This window comes from Brassica oleracea, chromosome C4, assembly GCF_000695525.1.
Source record: "Brassica oleracea var. oleracea cultivar TO1000 chromosome C4, BOL, whole genome shotgun sequence".
Lineage (NCBI taxonomy): Eukaryota > Viridiplantae > Streptophyta > Magnoliopsida > Brassicales > Brassicaceae > Brassica > Brassica oleracea.
In genome coordinates this window covers 45,908,858-45,928,707 of record NC_027751.1, presented here as the reverse complement: position 1 = coordinate 45,928,707, position 19,850 = coordinate 45,908,858, and the positions used below count along the sequence as shown (strand labels likewise).

At 34.5% G+C, this 19,850-nt stretch overlaps 1 protein-coding gene across 5 annotated transcripts; it reads left to right on the top strand.

The window, feature by feature from the left end:
• Window positions 1-14,213: 14,213 nt before the first annotated feature.
• On the top strand, window positions 14,214-16,455 carry LOC106341099 (glutathione S-transferase T3-like). Of its 5 annotated transcripts, none has more exons than XM_013779922.1 (4): window positions 14,214-14,298; window positions 14,701-14,897; window positions 14,967-15,083; window positions 15,175-16,447. In XM_013779922.1, the coding sequence occupies exons 2-4, from the start codon at window positions 14,709-14,711 to the stop codon at window positions 15,247-15,249; spliced, it is 381 nt and encodes a 126-aa protein (XP_013635376.1). In that variant the 5' UTR covers window positions 14,214-14,298; window positions 14,701-14,708; the 3' UTR covers window positions 15,250-16,447. The 5 variants fall into 4 exon arrangements, with proteins under 5 accessions (XP_013635376.1, XP_013635373.1, XP_013635375.1 ...); XM_013779921.1 differs by having other exon boundaries at window positions 14,221-14,897; window positions 15,175-15,250; window positions 16,344-16,455; XM_013779917.1 differs by having other exon boundaries at window positions 14,221-14,897.
• The last annotated feature ends 3,395 nt before the right edge of the window (window positions 16,456-19,850 follow it).

Here is a 19,850-nt window from a genome sequence, read left to right as displayed (position 1 = left end):
AGTCTAAGACACTTAATAAGGGTTATATAAGTGTTATTCAAACCGCAAAACGTTGTTTTCGGTTTAAAAACCCTACTTCCTCGGAAAAGCCTCGGAATATTCCGAGGAAATTCCGAGGAACACATGTTTGGGGTTTCAAAACATCAAATTTTTTTGCCCTATATCATTTCTTATACAAATGCAATGCATATCATTGAGGAATCTTTGTATAGATGATCATAAACCATGAAATAACAAAATTTCAAAACGAATTGTAAGTATTCCCTTTACCGTTCATTAAAATGTATAAGTGTTTCTCTTATGTTGTGGGGATTTCGTTCATACAATCGGAAAAGTGTTTATTATAGGGTGAGAAACAAATTTTTGACTTCATAATCAGTCTAAGACACTTAATAAAGGTTATATAAGTGTTATTCAAACTGCAAAACGTTGTTTTTGGTTTATAAACCCTACTTCCTCGGAAAAGTCTCGGAATATTACGAGGAAATTCCGAGGAAAAACCTAAATCCTATTATCCCTCGAAATTTCCTCGGAATTTTTAAAATCCCCCAAGGGCTCTGTAGCGGCTATAATATATCTTCGGATATTCGTCGGTATTTTCCGAGGAATATTATTTCCTCGGTATTTCATCGGTATATTCCGAAGAAATGCCGAGGAAACCCAAATTTTGGTTTTCCTCGGAATTTCCGAGGAAATTCCGAGGAATATTCCGAGGATCTCATTTTCCGTCAGAATGTCCATCAGAATTACGCTGTTTTCTTGTAGTGTTGTAGTGGCTATGCGGTGGATTTTTACTAGTGATATATCTAATAATAAAGTTGGGTTATACTCTCTCTTTGTGAAGCCACATCAGCAAGAGCATAGGAGCAAATATAGACACGTGTCTTCTTCAAAATAACCCATCCTAAAGTTGTTTTTTTTCTTGCGATATGTGTACTGGGCCTTCTTTGTTACCAATTAATTCTTAAAGCCCTTACAAAGTTTGCAAACAGGCTCATTAGCTTATAGGGTTCTATTGTTGTCGCTTTTGGAGATTTGTAGCATAACAGCCGTGGCTTTTGAGTTCACATCGGCTCCAGATCACGTCTGAGTAACTGTAAAGTGTAATAGAATAGATATATTATTGTGTTGTGTTTGATAAGAGAATACAATATGCATATATATAGTGGTAACATTAACATAATGTTAACACTAGATAATGCTAACTTTCCTAAACAATTAATGTAAATATGCTAGAATATCTTGAGATTAACTTGTTCTTCAAGTCTTTCCTTTTAGTCTTGATGGTCTTCATGAGTTTCATGGGCTTCACAGTCTTGGTCCGTAAGATACATATCTTCCGGCTCAACATATCTCTAATACTCCCCCGCACGACAATCGTGGGATGCAACACGCAAATCTGCAATCACAAAGCAGACCAGGTATGTCATGGACACTATGTCGAGGAAAACAAATCAGTAGGTTCCTCCGAGAATAAACTTCATCTTTAGACAATGAGAGATGAAAAATTCAGCTCTTCTTTGGTCTTGACAATGAGAATACATCCCGTGGGCGCAACTGCAGCTCTACAAACAATCGTTCTTAACTTGGACAGTCCATACACCGGACTAAAAAGAACTGACCTAAAAATTTAAGCGTTCAACTAGAACTCTCCCGTAATGGTTAAACTATAACCAAAGTATTCCAAACTATGGAATATAAAACAAGACATCTTGAGAAATTCTAAATCATAAAATACTCTTTAACACAAAATAACCCACGTGAAAACTACAAACCCATAAACCCACTAACTTTTGCACTCAGCCGACCAACACAATAATATGTTAACTGAAATCTTTTGACTTAACCTAAACGTTCTAAAACAAAGTCAATAATAATATTAAGGAAACACTAAATCACGTGAAAGTACTTGACGTCTACTTTGACGTCTTCGTCTGGATCATCATCACCACCTTCTTTGCCATCGTCAACACCACCGATGGTTAGCATCTTCAAAACTTATAACGCAGAAATTTTATTTCAGATTTCTAAGAATCGAATGCTCTGATACCATGTAAAGTATAATAAAATATATATTATTGTCTTGTGTTTGATAAGAGAATACAATATGTATATATATAGTTGTAACATTAACATAATGTTAACACTAGATAATGCTAACTTTCCTAAACAATTAATGTAAATATGCTAGAATATCTTGAGATTAACTTGTTCTTCAAGTGTTTTCTGATGGTCTTCATGGGTTTCATGGGCTTCACAGTCTTGATCCGTAAGATACACATCTTCCGGCCCAACATATCTCTAATAGTAACAGCTGTAGTTATCATTATTCATTAAACCAAGCATTTACGTGATTCGGATCACTCTTCCACTCTCTTTTGCATTTAATCGACATAACCATCCTCCAAAGTAACAGACTGAAGCTTCGACTATATATTGGTTTGCAGGCTGTAATGAACATCTTCCCTGCTACACAGGTATGAAAGTGATTATTACAAATTTATCAGCGCAAAAACTTGACTTTACTGAATAATAAAATTCGTCTAACTTTTCGTATTTGTTGAATGCTTTAAGATGACACAAAGGATCCGGTTGAGACTCAACAACAGCTTGGAAGCGTTAAGGACTGGATCAGCTCCCGCCACGTCAAAACTCTGGAGCTCACAGATGTTCTTTTTCAAACTTCCCAGATATCTCAATAGTAATGTGTTCTTCTTCCTTTACACCTTAGAAAACATAACCAAACTCTTGCATATTTAATTCGATTTTATTATTCCAGGCTCTGACTGAAGGTAAATCATTTCTTAATGAAAGTCATTCCCAAAAAAGACCCTTGAAGCATATAAGATGAAATCTACAGCTTTTTACAATAATATATACTGTAAACTTTAGAATCTATCTTCCTCCTTTAACTGATCACTTCCTGACTTTCAGAAATCATGGACCAGCTGAAGAAAAAATGTGTTCTTTCTAGAACAGGGAAAGACAGATACGTCATAAATGGAGACGAGGTATATAAATATAATTCATCATTTCCTACTGATTTGATTTAGTTCTCTTTGCTTTAATTTATCTTCACCATCAACTTGAAGCACATTCAAGTTTGTGAAAAATGGATCTGATGGTAAAGTGCTAAAGCTGCTCCAAAAGACGGGAAAGCTATATAATTCCTTAAGACTACATGTACATGAAAGTGTGAGACGCTGGCTTCTTATTCTAGGTTTAATACACATGCAAAATGGATAGGTATACAAAGATGGTATTGAAGTGCATTATTGTTTCACTTTTTTTTGTTAGGCTCTGTACCATTATCTTCCGATTCAATATGTAACCACTGACCATTACAGAGCTTCACAACATGTTGGATGGTGAAGCCAACCATACTATAGCAGTTCGTAAGATAATCCAAGAAGGCTACATGAAAGATTCTAGCAGCCGCTGTCTAGGTTTGCTTTCTCAATACAGTACTCTTTTAAGGTTTGTTGGTCATAAGGCTGCATCACTGATGCCATGAATATGTACAAAGAAGGGTGTAATTCAGTCAAGTTAACCGGTAAAAGCTGAACGTAGTCAGAAAGTTATTGACCCATTGACCCCAATGAAGGCACGTGTGAACAGTGATGGTGTAGCTAAGAGCACCTTATCCCAGAAATGTGGTTGGGTTTCTAATTTTTTAATTTTAATTTTATTTTTTCTGATTTATAAAAAAGAAAATTGAAAACAGAACCAATTGTGGGCCGCCACGCGTCGTGGAGCCCATAAAACAGTACAACATACACCCAATATACGTTTCTTCTTCTGCAACAATTGAAGACGGTTTTATCAAAAATCGTGCCCCCCCCCAACATAAGAGACGCTCAGCATACTGCGATGCAGATGCTCTAATGCGCTTATCCAACACCAGTGGCGTCCAAAGTCGTTCATTTTTGTTTGTAGTTTGCCAGAGACATGGGATCTTGCAGTTACCACATCTAATAATCCAAAAGCTGATTTTGGCATGGCACATCAAGTGCTTAATTAGTTGTGGATGCTCACCAAGAATTCGAAGGGTTATCAGTAAAGTGATTGTAAATTTACGGTTCTTTCGTCTCCTATGTCCTATTCAGTTCATACATAATATGATGATCGTAGGTTTATCACTAATTTTTTTTGATAAGTCACTTTATCTTTTCTTCAGATTTTTCTACTGACAATTGGTGTGAAAATCAATTAAGGATATAAACTATAACAAAAGTTGACAAAAAATGATACAGTTTTGTAAACTACAATTTTTAGATGTATGGCTTTAAGATTGAAATATGTTTCAACCACACACTACTTAGCGCCCAAAACTTCAGTCTACTCTCCACTATCGTCCTCCACACCGGATTACGTTTATGGATTTTTGGGACTACGTCCGCAAATCTATTTCTTAAAAAAATTAAACTATGTTTACGTTTCTTGGTTTTCATTTAACTTACAAACACAATTACGTACCAGTGAAACACATAAAATATGGTAACATCACAACACAACTGTGATCTACCTACGTCTACACCTCGACGAATCTCTTCAAAACTAAATCGCAAAAGTCAAATCGGGAGCAATAGAAATCATTGCACTGTATCAATAGAAATCCATCAATCGATGCATTAACATTGCTCGATTTAAATTATGATCTAAACATGACTACAAGCAACAAAGGCTACAGTATTATGTCATCCAAACAACATTAACAAAAAAATGCGCCAACTGATTTCTATAAGTAAAAGACTAGGTTCGTCTACTTTTTGATACACTATCAATCATTTTTATGTCTTATAATTATACTTCAAAATGCAATGCCGTTTATGTACTACATTAATAAAACTTATTACAAAAGTTTAGGTTCCCCACAAATAAACACCTAACATTACTTCTCTATAATAACTATGTCTCTATGTCCTCTTTCTCACAAATATAATAATTTTCACATTTCTATAAGAAAATGACTAACCTTTTGCATCAGATATTTAGGATACGGCCTCATAACACCAATAACAAATACATCGTCTGTATTCCAAATTATACAACAAACAAGATTATAAATAAATAATCAATTTATAACTTTTTCTAAAATATAGAGTTTATTTATCTGCCTGTAGTGCGGGCCAAACCCTAGTATCTTATATAATAAAGGGGGGGTTTTCTCTCACCTTAGCCCTCCACGTCTTCAAGAAGAGTGGGGCTTCTCGTGACACATGTCAGCACACTAAAGCACTCTCGATTTCTTTTCGCCGGGTTTCTCATTCTTTGCTTTGAACTGGATTTTTATTGATTTAAGCCCAAATTTATGCAGACTCTTTAGAAGCCCTAATGGGATTAGGGTTCCTTACTCTCGTCGGTGTGACGGAGAAAGACTCGACGAGAGACGCAAGTCACGCAACCTCAAAGTTCGAGAACCCGATCTTGAACGAGCTCGATGCTCACGTGATATTAATATAAAGAAGACTCTAACTCTTTTCTCCTCTTGCCACCTAAGGTGATGACCAAGTGACACATGTCCCTCACTTACTAAAATTTTTCTGCGTTTGTTTTCGATAATATATGGGCTTCATGGTTAAAATCTTGGGCTTTGACGTTCCAATTTTATCTGTTAAGAAAGCAAAATCTCAGCCTGATTCATAACATTCACCTTCTTTAAAAATGGGGGATATCAATATCTAGGGTTCTTCAAATTTCAATCGTCTCTGGCAATGGAGTTTTGGTACAGTTATCAGAGATGATTCGTGATGACAATACCATAGTTCGAGATGTATCGGTGTCGTTTCGTCTCAGTTTTCTTCTCCTAGAAACGATTATGGGATGCATTGACTCAGTGCCATTAATGACATTTTTAAGTCTTTCGACCATTCAATGGTCTGACGGTGCCTCTCCACCTATAAAAAGGTTAGTCTTCAACCCGTGAACACAATCCTCACAAATTCTATTAACACTTGAAACTAATATTTCAGTAGAATGGGAGAAGACGCTCACGGGAAGCTGATAGAAGGTGTGAAGGGGGATGGATCTGAAGGGTGTGGAGTCCGCTTGGATTACGTAAAGTTGGTGACGGAGGAGCCGACGGGACACACAGTGGTGATCCTGCAATAGAACGGGCAGAACATGATCATTATTGTAGGTGGTGCTAATATGAGAGGGTGGCCTGAGAAGATGATCAATGATGTTTGAGATCGTGAGGAATGTTGGTGTTGTGCTGCTTCAAAGAGAGATCCCAGACTCCATCAATATTCACGTTGTGAAGGTTCGTATCAAGTTTGTAACTTTGTTCGATTACAATCTTGATCTCACACAAAGGATGCAGCCTCAGGTTTAGATAATGAAATAGTGCCTTTGAAAAGAAGGGTAGAATTTGGAACAGGAATGTAGATTCATCACATATATAATTTTTGATCATATACTATTTGAATCATCATGATGAGATTGCTAATGTAATATTATGTTGAGTGCACTTCTCTAAGTATCTTAGGTTGGTGGTGAATGTGTTGCAGGCTGTGAAGAGAGCAGTTGTTTCGGTCATCTTGACTTGGGAGGAATGGATATGCCAATCCCTAATGAAATACTGGATTCAGTCGACCTCTTGCACCCAGATGAAACTGAGCTCTGTCGCTTCACCCGAAGACCTACTGAAACTTTTGAACATATTAGCCAAGTCGTCGCAAAGTGTCATAAGTTGGTACTTGACGGAGAGTACGGTTAAACCGTCATCTTTTCATAAATGTCTCCGTCACGAGTTCCAGCCACGACCTAGCCACTGTCAATGTAATGCATAAAGATCAAGATTAGAAAAATAGTAATCAACGTTTTTTAATTTTACTTTTTTCGTTCTTGCGAGTTAGGGAATTACCATTATGATGATGACATCACCAAGTACCGTATTCTCGATTGGTTTATTATATACCATTAGATATATATATATACTTTATTAATAACTCTGTAGACTATATGAACGTTCTAATCTTTACTCTATTTTTCTTGAATCACTAACGTTCTAAACTTTACATTTTTAGTTTTAAAAAAATCTTTGACATTGAAAATGTATATTTATCTTTGTTTCATCTTTGCCCTCTGAGACTGAGAGACACAGCTAAAAGAAGGGTTTCAACTTTTCTTATACTTTGATTTAAAATTCAGAAATAAATAGATAAACTTTTAGAACGAAAGAGAAAAATCTAGTTACATTTTGTAAAGTGATTCTCATGAATTTTCAACTTTTCTTATATTTTGCTGCTCAAGTCAAATAAATTAACAAAAATAGAAACCATAACCAATGATTAATAATCAAAACAAAGATTTTTTAGAAATTATTTTATAACTACAAATTATATAAGATAGAAAAAAAAAAAATTACTGAAAATAAACTTCAAGAATAACTAAAAATCACAACATCAAAAGGAAATAAAATCCATTTAATTTTTTATCAAACTTAGACCAACAAAAAAAATCTTATTATGAAAATGGTTTGAAAAGCACAATCAGTGATTATACATAATCATTTTTTAAAAGGTAAAGCTATCTAAGAAATAAATAATAAAAATAGCATTCATATGACTATCACCAAATATCAACAAACTTATAAAAAAACAAATAGTATTGTAACATCATCTTTTGCACTTTTAAATTTAAGAAAATGATTTCAAAGTTCTGATCAACCGCAATACACAATTTTTTTTTTTTTTGAACGACCGCAATACACAACCGCAATACACAACCGCAATACACAACAAGTCTAAAAAAAACATACGATAGTGAATGACCTCAAAGAAACAAAAACAAAGTACATGTATCATCTGTTTTTTTTTCCATTAAAAGAATCACAACTAAGTAAGTATACAATTTAGTCAACCAGAACTATTTCGGCTCTCGATATTGTAAAATGTTATATAAACAAAGATCACATGTAAATAAAGTTTCACAAAATAGATAACTAATCATTCGAAAAACTATAAAATATCGATTTAAATACTTAATTATGTCAAAACAAATATGAAATTGATGGAAAAGCACAATTAGTGATTATATATAATCAAAGCATTTTTTTTTGAAAAGGGGTAAAACTATCTGCGAAATAAAAAGTAAAATACCATCCATATTAGTATCACAAAATATCGACACATTTTTTTTCAAAAAAAAATGACATCGTAACATCATCTCTTGCACTTTTAAAATTAAGCAATTAAGTGCAAAGTTTTGATCAAGCGCTTATACAAGACTACAAAGAAAACATATGATAGTGGGTAAACTCAAAGAAACAAAACCATGAACGTAGATGCATCGTCTAATTTTTTATTTTTTTCCATTCAAAGAATCACAACTTTATAGTTATGCAATTTATTCAACAAGAACTAATTTGGCCCTCAATACTGTAACATGTTATATAAACAAAGATCACATGTAAATTAAGTTTCACAAAATTTGATAACAAATCTGTTGAAACTAAAAAAAAATAATATCAATCCAAACACTTAGTTACGTCAAAATCCCGTGCGAAGCGCGGATTTTCCCCAGTTTTCATAAAAGTTTGAATCTTTTGCTTTTTTTTTTTATGGTTTATTTTTGGGTTTTTAGTAATTAAACCCCTCAACTAAAGATGAATCGTAAAAAAAACCCTCAACTAAAAATCTTGTGAAATAAACCCTCAATTTTAGTTCCGTTAACATATGTTACCCTCCGTCTAAAAAACCGTGACGGAGGGTGACATATGTTAACGGTTTATAAGTTGAGGATTTATTTCACTGGATTTTTAGTTGATGGTTTTTTTTATGATTCATCTTTAGTTGAGGGGTTTTATCACTAAAAGTCATTAAATGTTATTAAATTATTTATTATCATTTATACATTGTTTTAAGATTTATAAGCCTTTAAAACTAATTTATAAATTTTAATACATTAATATATTTGTATATTAATTTATACATCTTAAATTAATAATTTTTAACACTACTTACAACTTATTATAACTTTGAAATATTAAATTATTTGATATTTGGCAATAGTGATATTAAAAAAATTTGTGTGTTTATATCGTCATTGTCAAATATGAAATAATTTATAGTTTCTAAGTTATATTAAGTCTTAAGTAGTGTCGAGATAATTCATCCATGAAGTCAATCATTCTATTTAGAGTATGACACACTTTTTCCTATTTTTATGATTTCTGTCATCCGGCTCATACTTCTCTCCCCCCCCCCCTCCAAAATAATGCATGATTATTTTTATTCTCATTGATTTCTGAATAACTACATTATATTTTTATTTTCTTGATCAATAATATATTTGAAACATAAAGTAATACAATAAATCAAGAACAATATAAGAAAATAGGAAAGTATGAGCCTGATGACGAAAATCATGAAAATAAGAAAAAGTACGTCATACTCCAAATAGAAAGATTGACTTCATGGATGAATTATCCTCAATACTACTTAAGACTTAATATAACTTAGAAACTTTCAATCATTTGATATTTGAAAATGACGATATAAACACACAATTGTTTTTATATCACTATGGCTAAATATCAAATAATTTAATATTTTGAAGTTATAATAAGTTGTAAATCGTGTTGAAAGTTATTAATTTAAGATGTATAAATTAATTTTAAAATAGATTAATGTATTAAAAATATAAATTAGTTTTAAAGGCTTACAAATCAATCTAAAACAATGTATAAATGGATAATAAATAACTTAAAAACCCTTTAATGACTTTTAGTGATAAAACCTTTCAACTATTTTTGAATTGTAAAAAAAACCTTCAACTAAGTTTTTAACATTATAAACCCTCAACTTATAAACCGTTAACATATGTCACCATCTGTCACGGTTTTTTAGACGGAGGGTAACATATGTTAACGGAACTAAAGTTGAGGGTTTATTTTATAGAATTTTTAGTTGAGAGTTTTTTTTTTACGATTCATCTTTAGTTGAGGGGTTTAATTACTAAAAACCTTTTATTTTTCTACATATTTGGGTTTTACTATCAGTTGTGATGATTAAGAAAGTGATAACCAGGAATTGGATTCATGTAGAAAAACTGGAAATAGAAAAGGTGAGAATTTAGATGAGAGTTTTTAAAGTTGCTTTATAATAGCCCTAACAGCATCTTAAGTAGTATAAACTCAATCACTAGTTTTAGCAGTGGAAGGGGTGCCTCGTGCTGTAATGTTACAGAGGAAGAAGATGATCCCTAACCAGCGGGGTTGGCCTGGTGGTGTTGAGAGAGCTTCGGCCTCAATACGCACCCGGGTTCGAACCGCTGGCCAGGCAATTGGGTATCTAATTCCCCATAGTACCAAATGGTCCGCCTCGCGCCGAGGGATTGGCCCCTGGGGGTGGAAGTCTCTCCAGGTTAATCAAAAAAAAAAAAAAAAAAGAAGATGATCCCAAGACAGACGGGAATAAGAAAAAAAGAATTAAATAGTTATTAGAACTATATTTTAAATCGTAGACAACACTTGCAATAAGTTAGTTTGTCACTAGGCCTGGGCATTTCGGGTATCGGTTCGGTTCGGTTCGGATATTTCGGGTTTCGGGTAGTTCGGATAGGGGCTAGAAGATTCATTTAGTACTTGACCTATTTTCGGTTCGGTTCGGTTCGGATAGTTTCGGGTTCGGTTCGGTTCGGATAGTAAATGTAGGAACCGGAAAAAGTTCGGTTCTCATTTGGATCCGGTTCGGATTCGGATAGTTCGGGTAGTTCGGATAATTTGGATAAAATATCGGTTATTTAAGGTAAAATATCAAATAATTAAGATGATTTACATAAAAATTTTGGATATTTTGGATTACTTTGGATATTTCGGATAAAACTATCCGGATACTTTCGGATACTTTCGGGTAGTTTAGATACTTTATAATAATTTAGTTATCATAAACTATTTTCAGATACTTTTAATAGAATTTTAAATTTAAAATATATATTTAATGATGTTATATGTATATATAATTAATATTTTTATATATTCGGGTACCCGTTCGGTTCTCGGTTCGGTTCCGGTTCGGTTCGGTTATTTCGGATATAAAAATATAGGAACCGTTCGGATATTTGAGGGTATTGGTCCGGTTCCGGTTTCGGGTATTTCGGTTCGGTTCCGGTTCGGTTCTTCGGTTCCGGTTATTTTGCCCAGGCCTATTTGTCACAGTGGTTGAGCGACACATCATTTGCATAGCCAGGTCAGCGACACATAAGCTTTCGTTAATGACATGTCATCATCCGTAAACATTTGACTAACAAATAAGAGATCAATGCATGATTTAGTCTAATTTTATTAGTTTGTGTATGAAATTTAAAATAAAACTAAGCTGATGTATGTTTTAGCACATGTCATCAGTGTATGTATTGATCAGGACTGTCAAAATATATTTTTAATAATTATTATTTAAAATCGTAATAGACAGCTCAACGACACGTAAGCTTCCGTTAATGACATGCCATCATCCGTAAACGTTTGACTAACAAAGAAGAGGCCAATGCATGATTTAGTCTAATTTTATTAGTTTGTGTATGAAATTTAAAATAAAACTAAGCTGATGTATGTTTTAGCACATGTCATCAGTGTATGTATTGATCAGGACTGTCAAAATATTTTTTTAATAATTATTATTTAAAATCGTAATAGACAGCTCGACGACACGAAAACTTCCGTTAATGACATGTCATCATCCGTGAACGTTTGACTACCAAAGAAGAGGCCAATGCATGATTTAGCCTAATTTTATTGGTTCTTGTATGAAATTTAAAATAAATCTAAGTTGATGTATGTTTTAGCACATGTCATCAGTGTATATATTGATCATAACTCTCTGTTGATGTATGAATTAGCTGATTTCCCGAAAAAACATCACTAGAAAAAATAAGAGTAAACATTTTAGTATACCCCTTTTTAGTTTATCTTCACAAAATAGTCATCAATAAAGAAAATGACCAAAATAAATTTTAATAAAAGGTAAAAATTCATTGTTACCCTAGAGTTCACTAATCTACATTTAGGGTTTAGAGTTAAGAAGTTGAGTTTTGAGAATAAAATTTTAAATTTAAAAAAGTAAAAAAATAAATATTAATAATTTCAAAATAAAAACAGTTATTTTGGTTATTTTTTTCTTCGAGTGTTATTTTTGTGATAAAAACTTAAAAATGAATATTTGAGAGAATTGTCCGATAAAAACTTAAAAATGAATTTCTAATTTTTTACTTATATTTTTAATTTTTAATATAAAATTTCTACTAATTGTGTTTTTTTAGCAAGAGTTCACCTGGAATTCCGATCACACGGCCTTTATCCGTGACGCCTTCGTCCATAAAGTTATGGACAACTATGGGAAGCAGATCTACGAGTGGAAGCAGAAGTGGCTCATCAACAAGTTTTTTTTAATTTATCAAATAATTTTTGGAATTTATTAAATTTTTTTTGGATTTATTAAACTATTTTATATTTTTTTTATTAAAAGATCCCGAAGTCGATCAACAACACGGTCTGTGAGGAGTTGTGTGTGCATTTGGATAAGGACGAGACGAAAGATACCTCCGTGACCAACTCCGCCAACCGCAAGAGCGATCGTGGCGGGAAGGGCATGTACAAGCACAATTTGGGTGCCCAGACTATTGCCACTCTGGGGGATCGCTTGGTAAGTTCAATCTCTTTTTTTTTCAATTATTTAATTATTTTTGTTTTATTTTTTATGCATTTCTTCTAATTTCTAATGTTTGTTTAACTTTTGTTTTTTTCAAGTCGGATGAAAATGATTGTGAGCCGGTTGATGATTTCGTCCTAATGAAGACGGCGCATACCAACAAGCACACCGGAGAGATTGATGATGGTGTTGTGAGAGATGTGATCAGCCTGATCGAAACTCAGAAGGAAGATGAAGAGACCCGTCTATCTCAGCTTCAAACCGACCTGGACGCCACTTCGACGGTTTCGACCAACTTGTCCTGGATTCGAATCAACGAAATCGTTGAATCGATATGTTCTTTATAAAAAAATTCAATTTATTTATTTCTTTATTTTCATTTTATCATCTTTTCTATTATTTAAATTTTTTTATTTTCTATTTCAGTCGGTTCCAAAGAAGAAGGGATGTTTGGTCGGTTTGGGTCGTCGAGCTCGGTCGGTTCCTCCTTCTGCACCACAGCCCTATGTTGATTCAGAAGGGCTTATGGACCAGTTGAAGGACAAAGATGACCGCATAGCTGCGTTGGAGCAAAAGATGGTAGATCAAGAGGCGGGATGGGAGGCAACGAGGAAGCAGAACGAGCAAATGATGGAGATGATGAAGAGGATGTACCCAAACGAGCAGTTCCCGTAGTTTCTTTTTTTTTTCCAAAAACTCTGAATGTTTTATTTTGGTTTGTACAACTTTGAATATTATCTAATATGTTTTCTATTTCTATTTTAATTTTATATTTTCGAATTTCAATTAAAAATTAATTTTGGGAATATTCCGAGGAAGTGTATCCCTCGGGATATTCCGACGACAACTTCCTCGAAATATTCCGAGGGACATAGGTCCTCAGAATATCCCGACGGATACACTTCCTCAGAATATTCCGACGGCTAAGGTTTCTCGGAATATTCCGACGGCCGAGGTTCGTCGGAATATTCCGATACCTTTTTTCTCTCTGAATATTTTCGAGGACCGTTCCATCAGAAAGCTCCTTGGAGATACCGACGAACAGTCCTAGGAAATGTTTTTTCGGAATGTACTCGGAATCTTTAATTTTCGGTATTCCCTTAGAATTTTCCGAGGAAATTCCGGAGAAATTTTACTTTCCGACGAGAAATTTCCAACGACCATTCTCGTCGGTATGTCCTCGGAATACCGTTATTCCGAGGACATACCGACAATAATTATCGTCAGAATCCCGGTGTTTTCTTGTAGTGTTATTGAGACGATCATAGTTTAACATTTGTAACAAAGTTTTGTACCATCTTCTTTTTCTTTTTGTCATATGACCATCTTCAACCTTTTAGTTAGACAGTCTTCAACTTAGTTCTTCAATTTTCTACTTAGAGCACCCGCAACGCGGGTTCGTGATGAATCCTAAGCGCGATAACTTAGGTAAAAGCAATTAAAAAAATAATTTAAAATGTCGTAACCGAAGGATTGATCCTAAACTAAGGGGTTTAAGGATCAAATCCTTAATCACGTGGCAAGGCGGGAGTGGTCGTGGTAGGGGTTGTGTTTCGTATGTGGAAAAAACATTCATTCTCTTTCTCCGTCTCGAAAAAAAAACTCTCCCGAAGGCGAAAGGCGATTCAGAGATCGTGAAACGGTGAAGGTAAATCGCGTGCTCTTAACTCAATATTTTTGGATTAGGTGTTGATGCATGTTGATTAGTCAGTTCTAGGGTTCTATCGTGTGGTAAAAATCGATTTTAGGTTTCAAATCGAATTGGGGATTTTTTTCGATTTACGGTTTTCGTCTAGGTTTGTTATTTTCTGCATCTCGAATCGGTTCTTTGTTGTTTGAGAGTTCTATCGTATGGTTTTAATAGATATAGGGTTTGAAATTGAGTTGGGATTGACTTCTGGATTGATTTACGTTCCGTGAAGAGTTATAAATAATTTTACGGTTCGAGATTGATTTGTAAATCGATTACGGGTTCAGGATAGTCGAAACCATTTGTGTTAAGCTATCCTTATAGCTAATTATGAATCTGATAACATGATTTTCCTTGCAGGTTTTGAAATGGAGGAAGAACTTCGCGATAAGAAAGCACAAAAAGAGTACTACAACATGATCGATTTTGTTGCAAATGCGCAACAGGGGATTCCCAAAATTTGCCCCTGTGGATCAATCACGAAAGAAACCGTTGATGAAGATGATACGTACGACTACCTCCCGGGAAAAAGATACTTTATCTGCAAAGACTTTGAGGTATGTACTGTAATTAATCTGGTTATTTTTATGGTTCATATTCTGACAAATGTTTATCTTTTTTTGCAGAATGATGGGCTGCATTTCAGGCAACCATGGGTTACGGCTATTCATGAAGAAGTTGAGAGGCTCAAAGAACGGTATCACGAGCAGGCGAAGCTTCTGAGAGAGTGCCAGGCAGTTAAGGTGAGTGATGAGTGATCTGTTATGTCTTTAGGACTTTACTTATATGTGGGTAGGACTATAGTTCTGTAATAACTGTATGATGTATGTTCAGGACGAGGTGAGAATGCTGCAGGACGAGGTGAGAATGCTGCTTATGCGTGTGGCTGAACTCGAGAGAGCCCTGTGAGGTTAGTGGATTAAATTATCCTTCATCTCTGCCTCGTGTGAAATTAGTAGGAGTTTGCAAATAATATCCATACTGCTTCATTAAATCTCGCTTTCAAACGAAAACTTCATTAACTCACTCTCTAGCTGTTATGATAGGACAGTTTCCTACTAGGATTAAATAGAGTTGAACTAAAGATCCCCATTTAATCTTCTGCGTTTCTACAAGAGAAACACAGAGTGAAATCCGAAAATGGAAAACTCCACTTGCTTTGTAAACCTTTTAGCTAGCCAAGGGTGTGTTGAGCTTGACTCATCGGAACCCCTTTGCTTTAACAGCCAATGTTCCGATGAGTCTACTGTCAAAGAGAGGAAGAAATGGACACCAAAGGAGGATATAATCCTCATTGGTGCTTGGCTCAACACCAGCAAAGACCCTATAGTCGGGAATGAACAAAAAGCTGGTAAGTTCTGGCAGAGGATTGTACAGTACTACAACTGCAGTCCTCAGCTGGTTGGGACAATCCCAAGAGAACTTGGGCAATGCAAGCAAAGATGGGCTAGGATCAATGATTTGGTGTGTAAATTTTCGGGCTGCTACGAGATGGCATTGAGGGAGCAGAGGAGCGGGCAAAATGACAACGATGTGATGAAGGCTGCTTTGGATATCTTCTACAATGACCACGGCAGTAAGTTCAACTTGGAACATGCGTGGAGGGAGCTTCGACATGATGTGAAATGGTGTTCCACCTATCTCGAGAAGGAGAGCGGTCGGGAGAAGCGCAAAGCAGTTGCTTCTGATGCTCAAGGGTCATTCGCGGAGCCAGAAGAAAGACCCATAGGAGTTAAGGCAGCTAAGGCTGGTAGCAAGAAGAAGAAAGGTGGAAAAGAAGAAGAATTGGAAAAGATAGAAGGACTGTTGGCGCTCAAAAAACAAATCTCTAGACAGAATGTGCTAGAGAGTTTACTTGCAAAGACTGAGCCACTAGATGACATGGAATTAGCTCTGAAAATGAAACTTATGTCTGAAATGATGTGATGATTGTTAGCTCTAACTTTAGTACACATTTGCTGTTCGTTTCACTATGTTTAATCATCTCATTTTCTCTATTTCAGGTGATGTACAAGACCATGTGCCTGACGAAGACAAAAGCTGCTGTCTCTTCCTTATGTATTCACGGGATGCTTGTTTTTTTCTCTTATTTTTCCATGTGAACCTAGTCACGGGTACTTTGTCTGTTTATTAGCTTTGTATTTATAAGTCTGGTTGTAGACTCGGCGAAGAGCTATCTCATTTGCTCTTCTTGTACTAAAAACTTGTTATGATGAAATTTTAATTTCGAGTATCTGCGTTTCATCAACCCTTCCCTTCATATTTGTATGCTCACGGCAGGTATGGTCACTGTCTATCTCCACTACAAAAGTGTACGGCAGCTATTCGTATGCTTGCTTATGGCTGCACGGCGGACGCCACAGATGAATATCTCCGACTTGGTGAAAGCACAACACTTTCGTGTTTAACTAATTTTACAGAAAGCGTAATACAATTATTTGGAGAAGAGTATCTACGAAGACCCACTACAGAAGATCTTCAACGACTACTCGACATTGGAGAAATACGTGGCTTTCCTGGAATGGTTGGAAGCATCGATTGTATGCATTGGGAGTGGAAAAATTGCCCAACTGCTTGGAAAGGACAGTACACACGTGGATCAGGAAAGCCGACAATTGTCTTGGAGGCTGTCGCTTCACAAGATCTTTGGATATGACACGCTTTTTTTGGTCCACCAGGTACCTTAAACGATATTAACGTCTTCGATCGGTCACCTATTTTTGATGACATTTTACAAGGTCGAGCTCCAAGGGTACAATACGTGGTCAACGGACACCAATATGATATGGCGTACTACCTCACTGACGGTATATATCCAAAATGGTCAACATTTATCCAATCTATCTCACTTCCTCAAGGTCCTAAAGCAGAGTTATTTGCTAAAGTTCAAGAATCAACCCGAAAAGATGTGGAGCGGGCTTTTGGAGTATTGCAATCTCGATTTGCAATAGTGAAAAACCCGGCTATTTTGTGGGACAAGAAACAGATAGGGATGGTTATGCGAACATGTATCATACTTCACAATATGGTAGTAGAAAATGAACGCAATGGATACACTCAGTATGATACATCTGAATTTGAAGAAGGAACCTCGACCAGAAGTTCGAATGTGGATGCACCCAATACTTCCGAGATGCCTCCAAATCTCGCTAATATGCTTCTTATACGGACTCATCTTCGTGATAGGCAGTTACATGAACGATTGAAAAATGATTTGGTAGAAAATATTTGGAACAAGTTTGGTAATGATGAAGATGAATAATTATTGTATGTTTGCATTTAATCATTCAATAAATGAATTTTCAATTTTAATGTTTTGCAACTTTCATAATTTTTAATTTCTTAAAAAAAAAAAAAAATTATAAGGACTTCATAGTAGTAACACCATTGGACATATAATTATGATCAAAGTCCTTAACTATTCAGAAAAGAAAAAAAAATATTAAAATATGGCTAAGGACTCCAATGGTGGGTAACACCATTGGAGATGCTCTTAAAATACTAGAGCAAGTCCAAAAAACCTTTCGGTTTTATATATTATAGTATTAATTATTATACTTTTTAAACAATAATATTCTTAGTCACATTGATTTTCTCGTACCGTGTTAATCTGCCTAATCCTCAATATCTATGAATTTTGAAAATTAAGTAGGTAATGTTTCATGTTCAGAAACATTTATAGATACTCTACTAAATACATGTATCTAACTTGCGAAAATTAAGTAGGCTAACTTGCGAAATGATAGACATGTGATCACACACCCTTCATCTGAGCATGATTCTTTAAACAAAATAATATTCTTAACTAGAGATAAAAAGTGGAAACGTGGTCCTCATAAAATATATAATTCTAATTCTCTCACTCATGCATAAAACAACCAGTAAAATAAATATAAATATGTGTTATATACTTTGGCATATCTGTAACAAAAAAGCATATGATCCGATCTTGTTTAATTAAAGTGCTTATCTTGGTATTTAGAAGGATAAACGGGTAGGTGAATTAACACTATGCAACTTTTGTTTGGTCCTTCCTTAATTGTAAATATAAAAAATATTAATTTGGTTCAAAAATAGAGTTTTTTTTTGCTAAAAATAAAGTTACTTTGATGAACTTGGGGAACCTTTCAAAAGATCGATCTCTTTAAATCGTTTTTGGTCTTAATATTCTTTTCTTCTTCCTCGGTTTTGTTATAAATAGTCTATGATTGAAGAAACTCGAGTCCCAGTCAACAATCAGCTCAATATTGTAGTTACACACTAGAAGGAAAAAAAAGAAACTATTTTCTTCACTCAAAGGCAAGGTTTAATCCATGGGCTTTCAGTTTTAAATCTCTATCTTTGCACAAAAAGAAAAAAAAATATCTCTTTCAATCAACTAGAAAAAAACAAAGGAAGATTTTGTTTCTTATTCATCAAGAAATAAGCCCTAGATTGATTGAAACTTCCTTCAAGAAACCATTAACCATGGACAAAGTTGTGAGAATGTCTTCAGAGAAAACTGTCGCTACGCGCGTAGTAGCTATTTTGTATCCTCCCACTTACTTCTGAGCATGAGGATGTGGAGCTTTATTATAAAATTGAAAAAGACACACAGCCCTAAACTCACAACTAAAAGTATCAGATTTTCTTAGATAAATACCTTAGGATAGCAAGAAAAGTTTCTTTTTATCATAAATATATCACACAAGAGTAAATGACCTAAATATGTTTAATTAAAGAGGTAAAAGACACTTAGACTACTAAGGTTAACTAATAGTAAATACCTATGGTTTGGATTTGCTAGGATGGGGGTTTGGGATGGTGTTTAAGATTAATATATATAATTAAGATTTAAAATAATAATTTTAAAAATATTTCCGAAAAAAAAATTCACGGATTCAAAATATTTATTATAATAATACAATTTTTTAATATTTTTATAATTACATAAAATGTAAATATTGTTAATTTATTATTCAACCACTGATGCGTTTGGTAGTTACCATGTCATAAGTATTCTGATGTTAGAAGTTTTTAAGGCTCCTAAGACAAATGTTGTAGTATAAATGATTATCGAACCAGTTCTGAGGGATATCAAAGCACTGAGAATGCAAGTACTCACTTAATTTAAGTGCAACCAATGATTTAGATGAGTTTTAAACTACTACTAATACTAGAAATCAATAACAGAATGATACTTTCTTGACTAAGGGAAAAGAGAACTCATGGGCATAGGGATTAGACCTTGGGTGATCAAGTATCGAACTAAGGATGGCAAATGATCAATCAAACTATCAACCTTAAGCCTAGACACAATTCTAAGCAAGCTCTATGTCTAGATGAATGCTCATTTGCTAACATATCTCAAACATCAAATGTCTTTGGTTGAATAATATGAAAGCAATCATTACTAACAAGTCTATTAGCTATCTTAGCATCTTTAACAACAAATGTCTTTGGCAAAGTATACTAAAAGCCTAGGAGAGTTGTCTCAGGCATTTCATCAAACACCTTTTGGGTGGGAAATG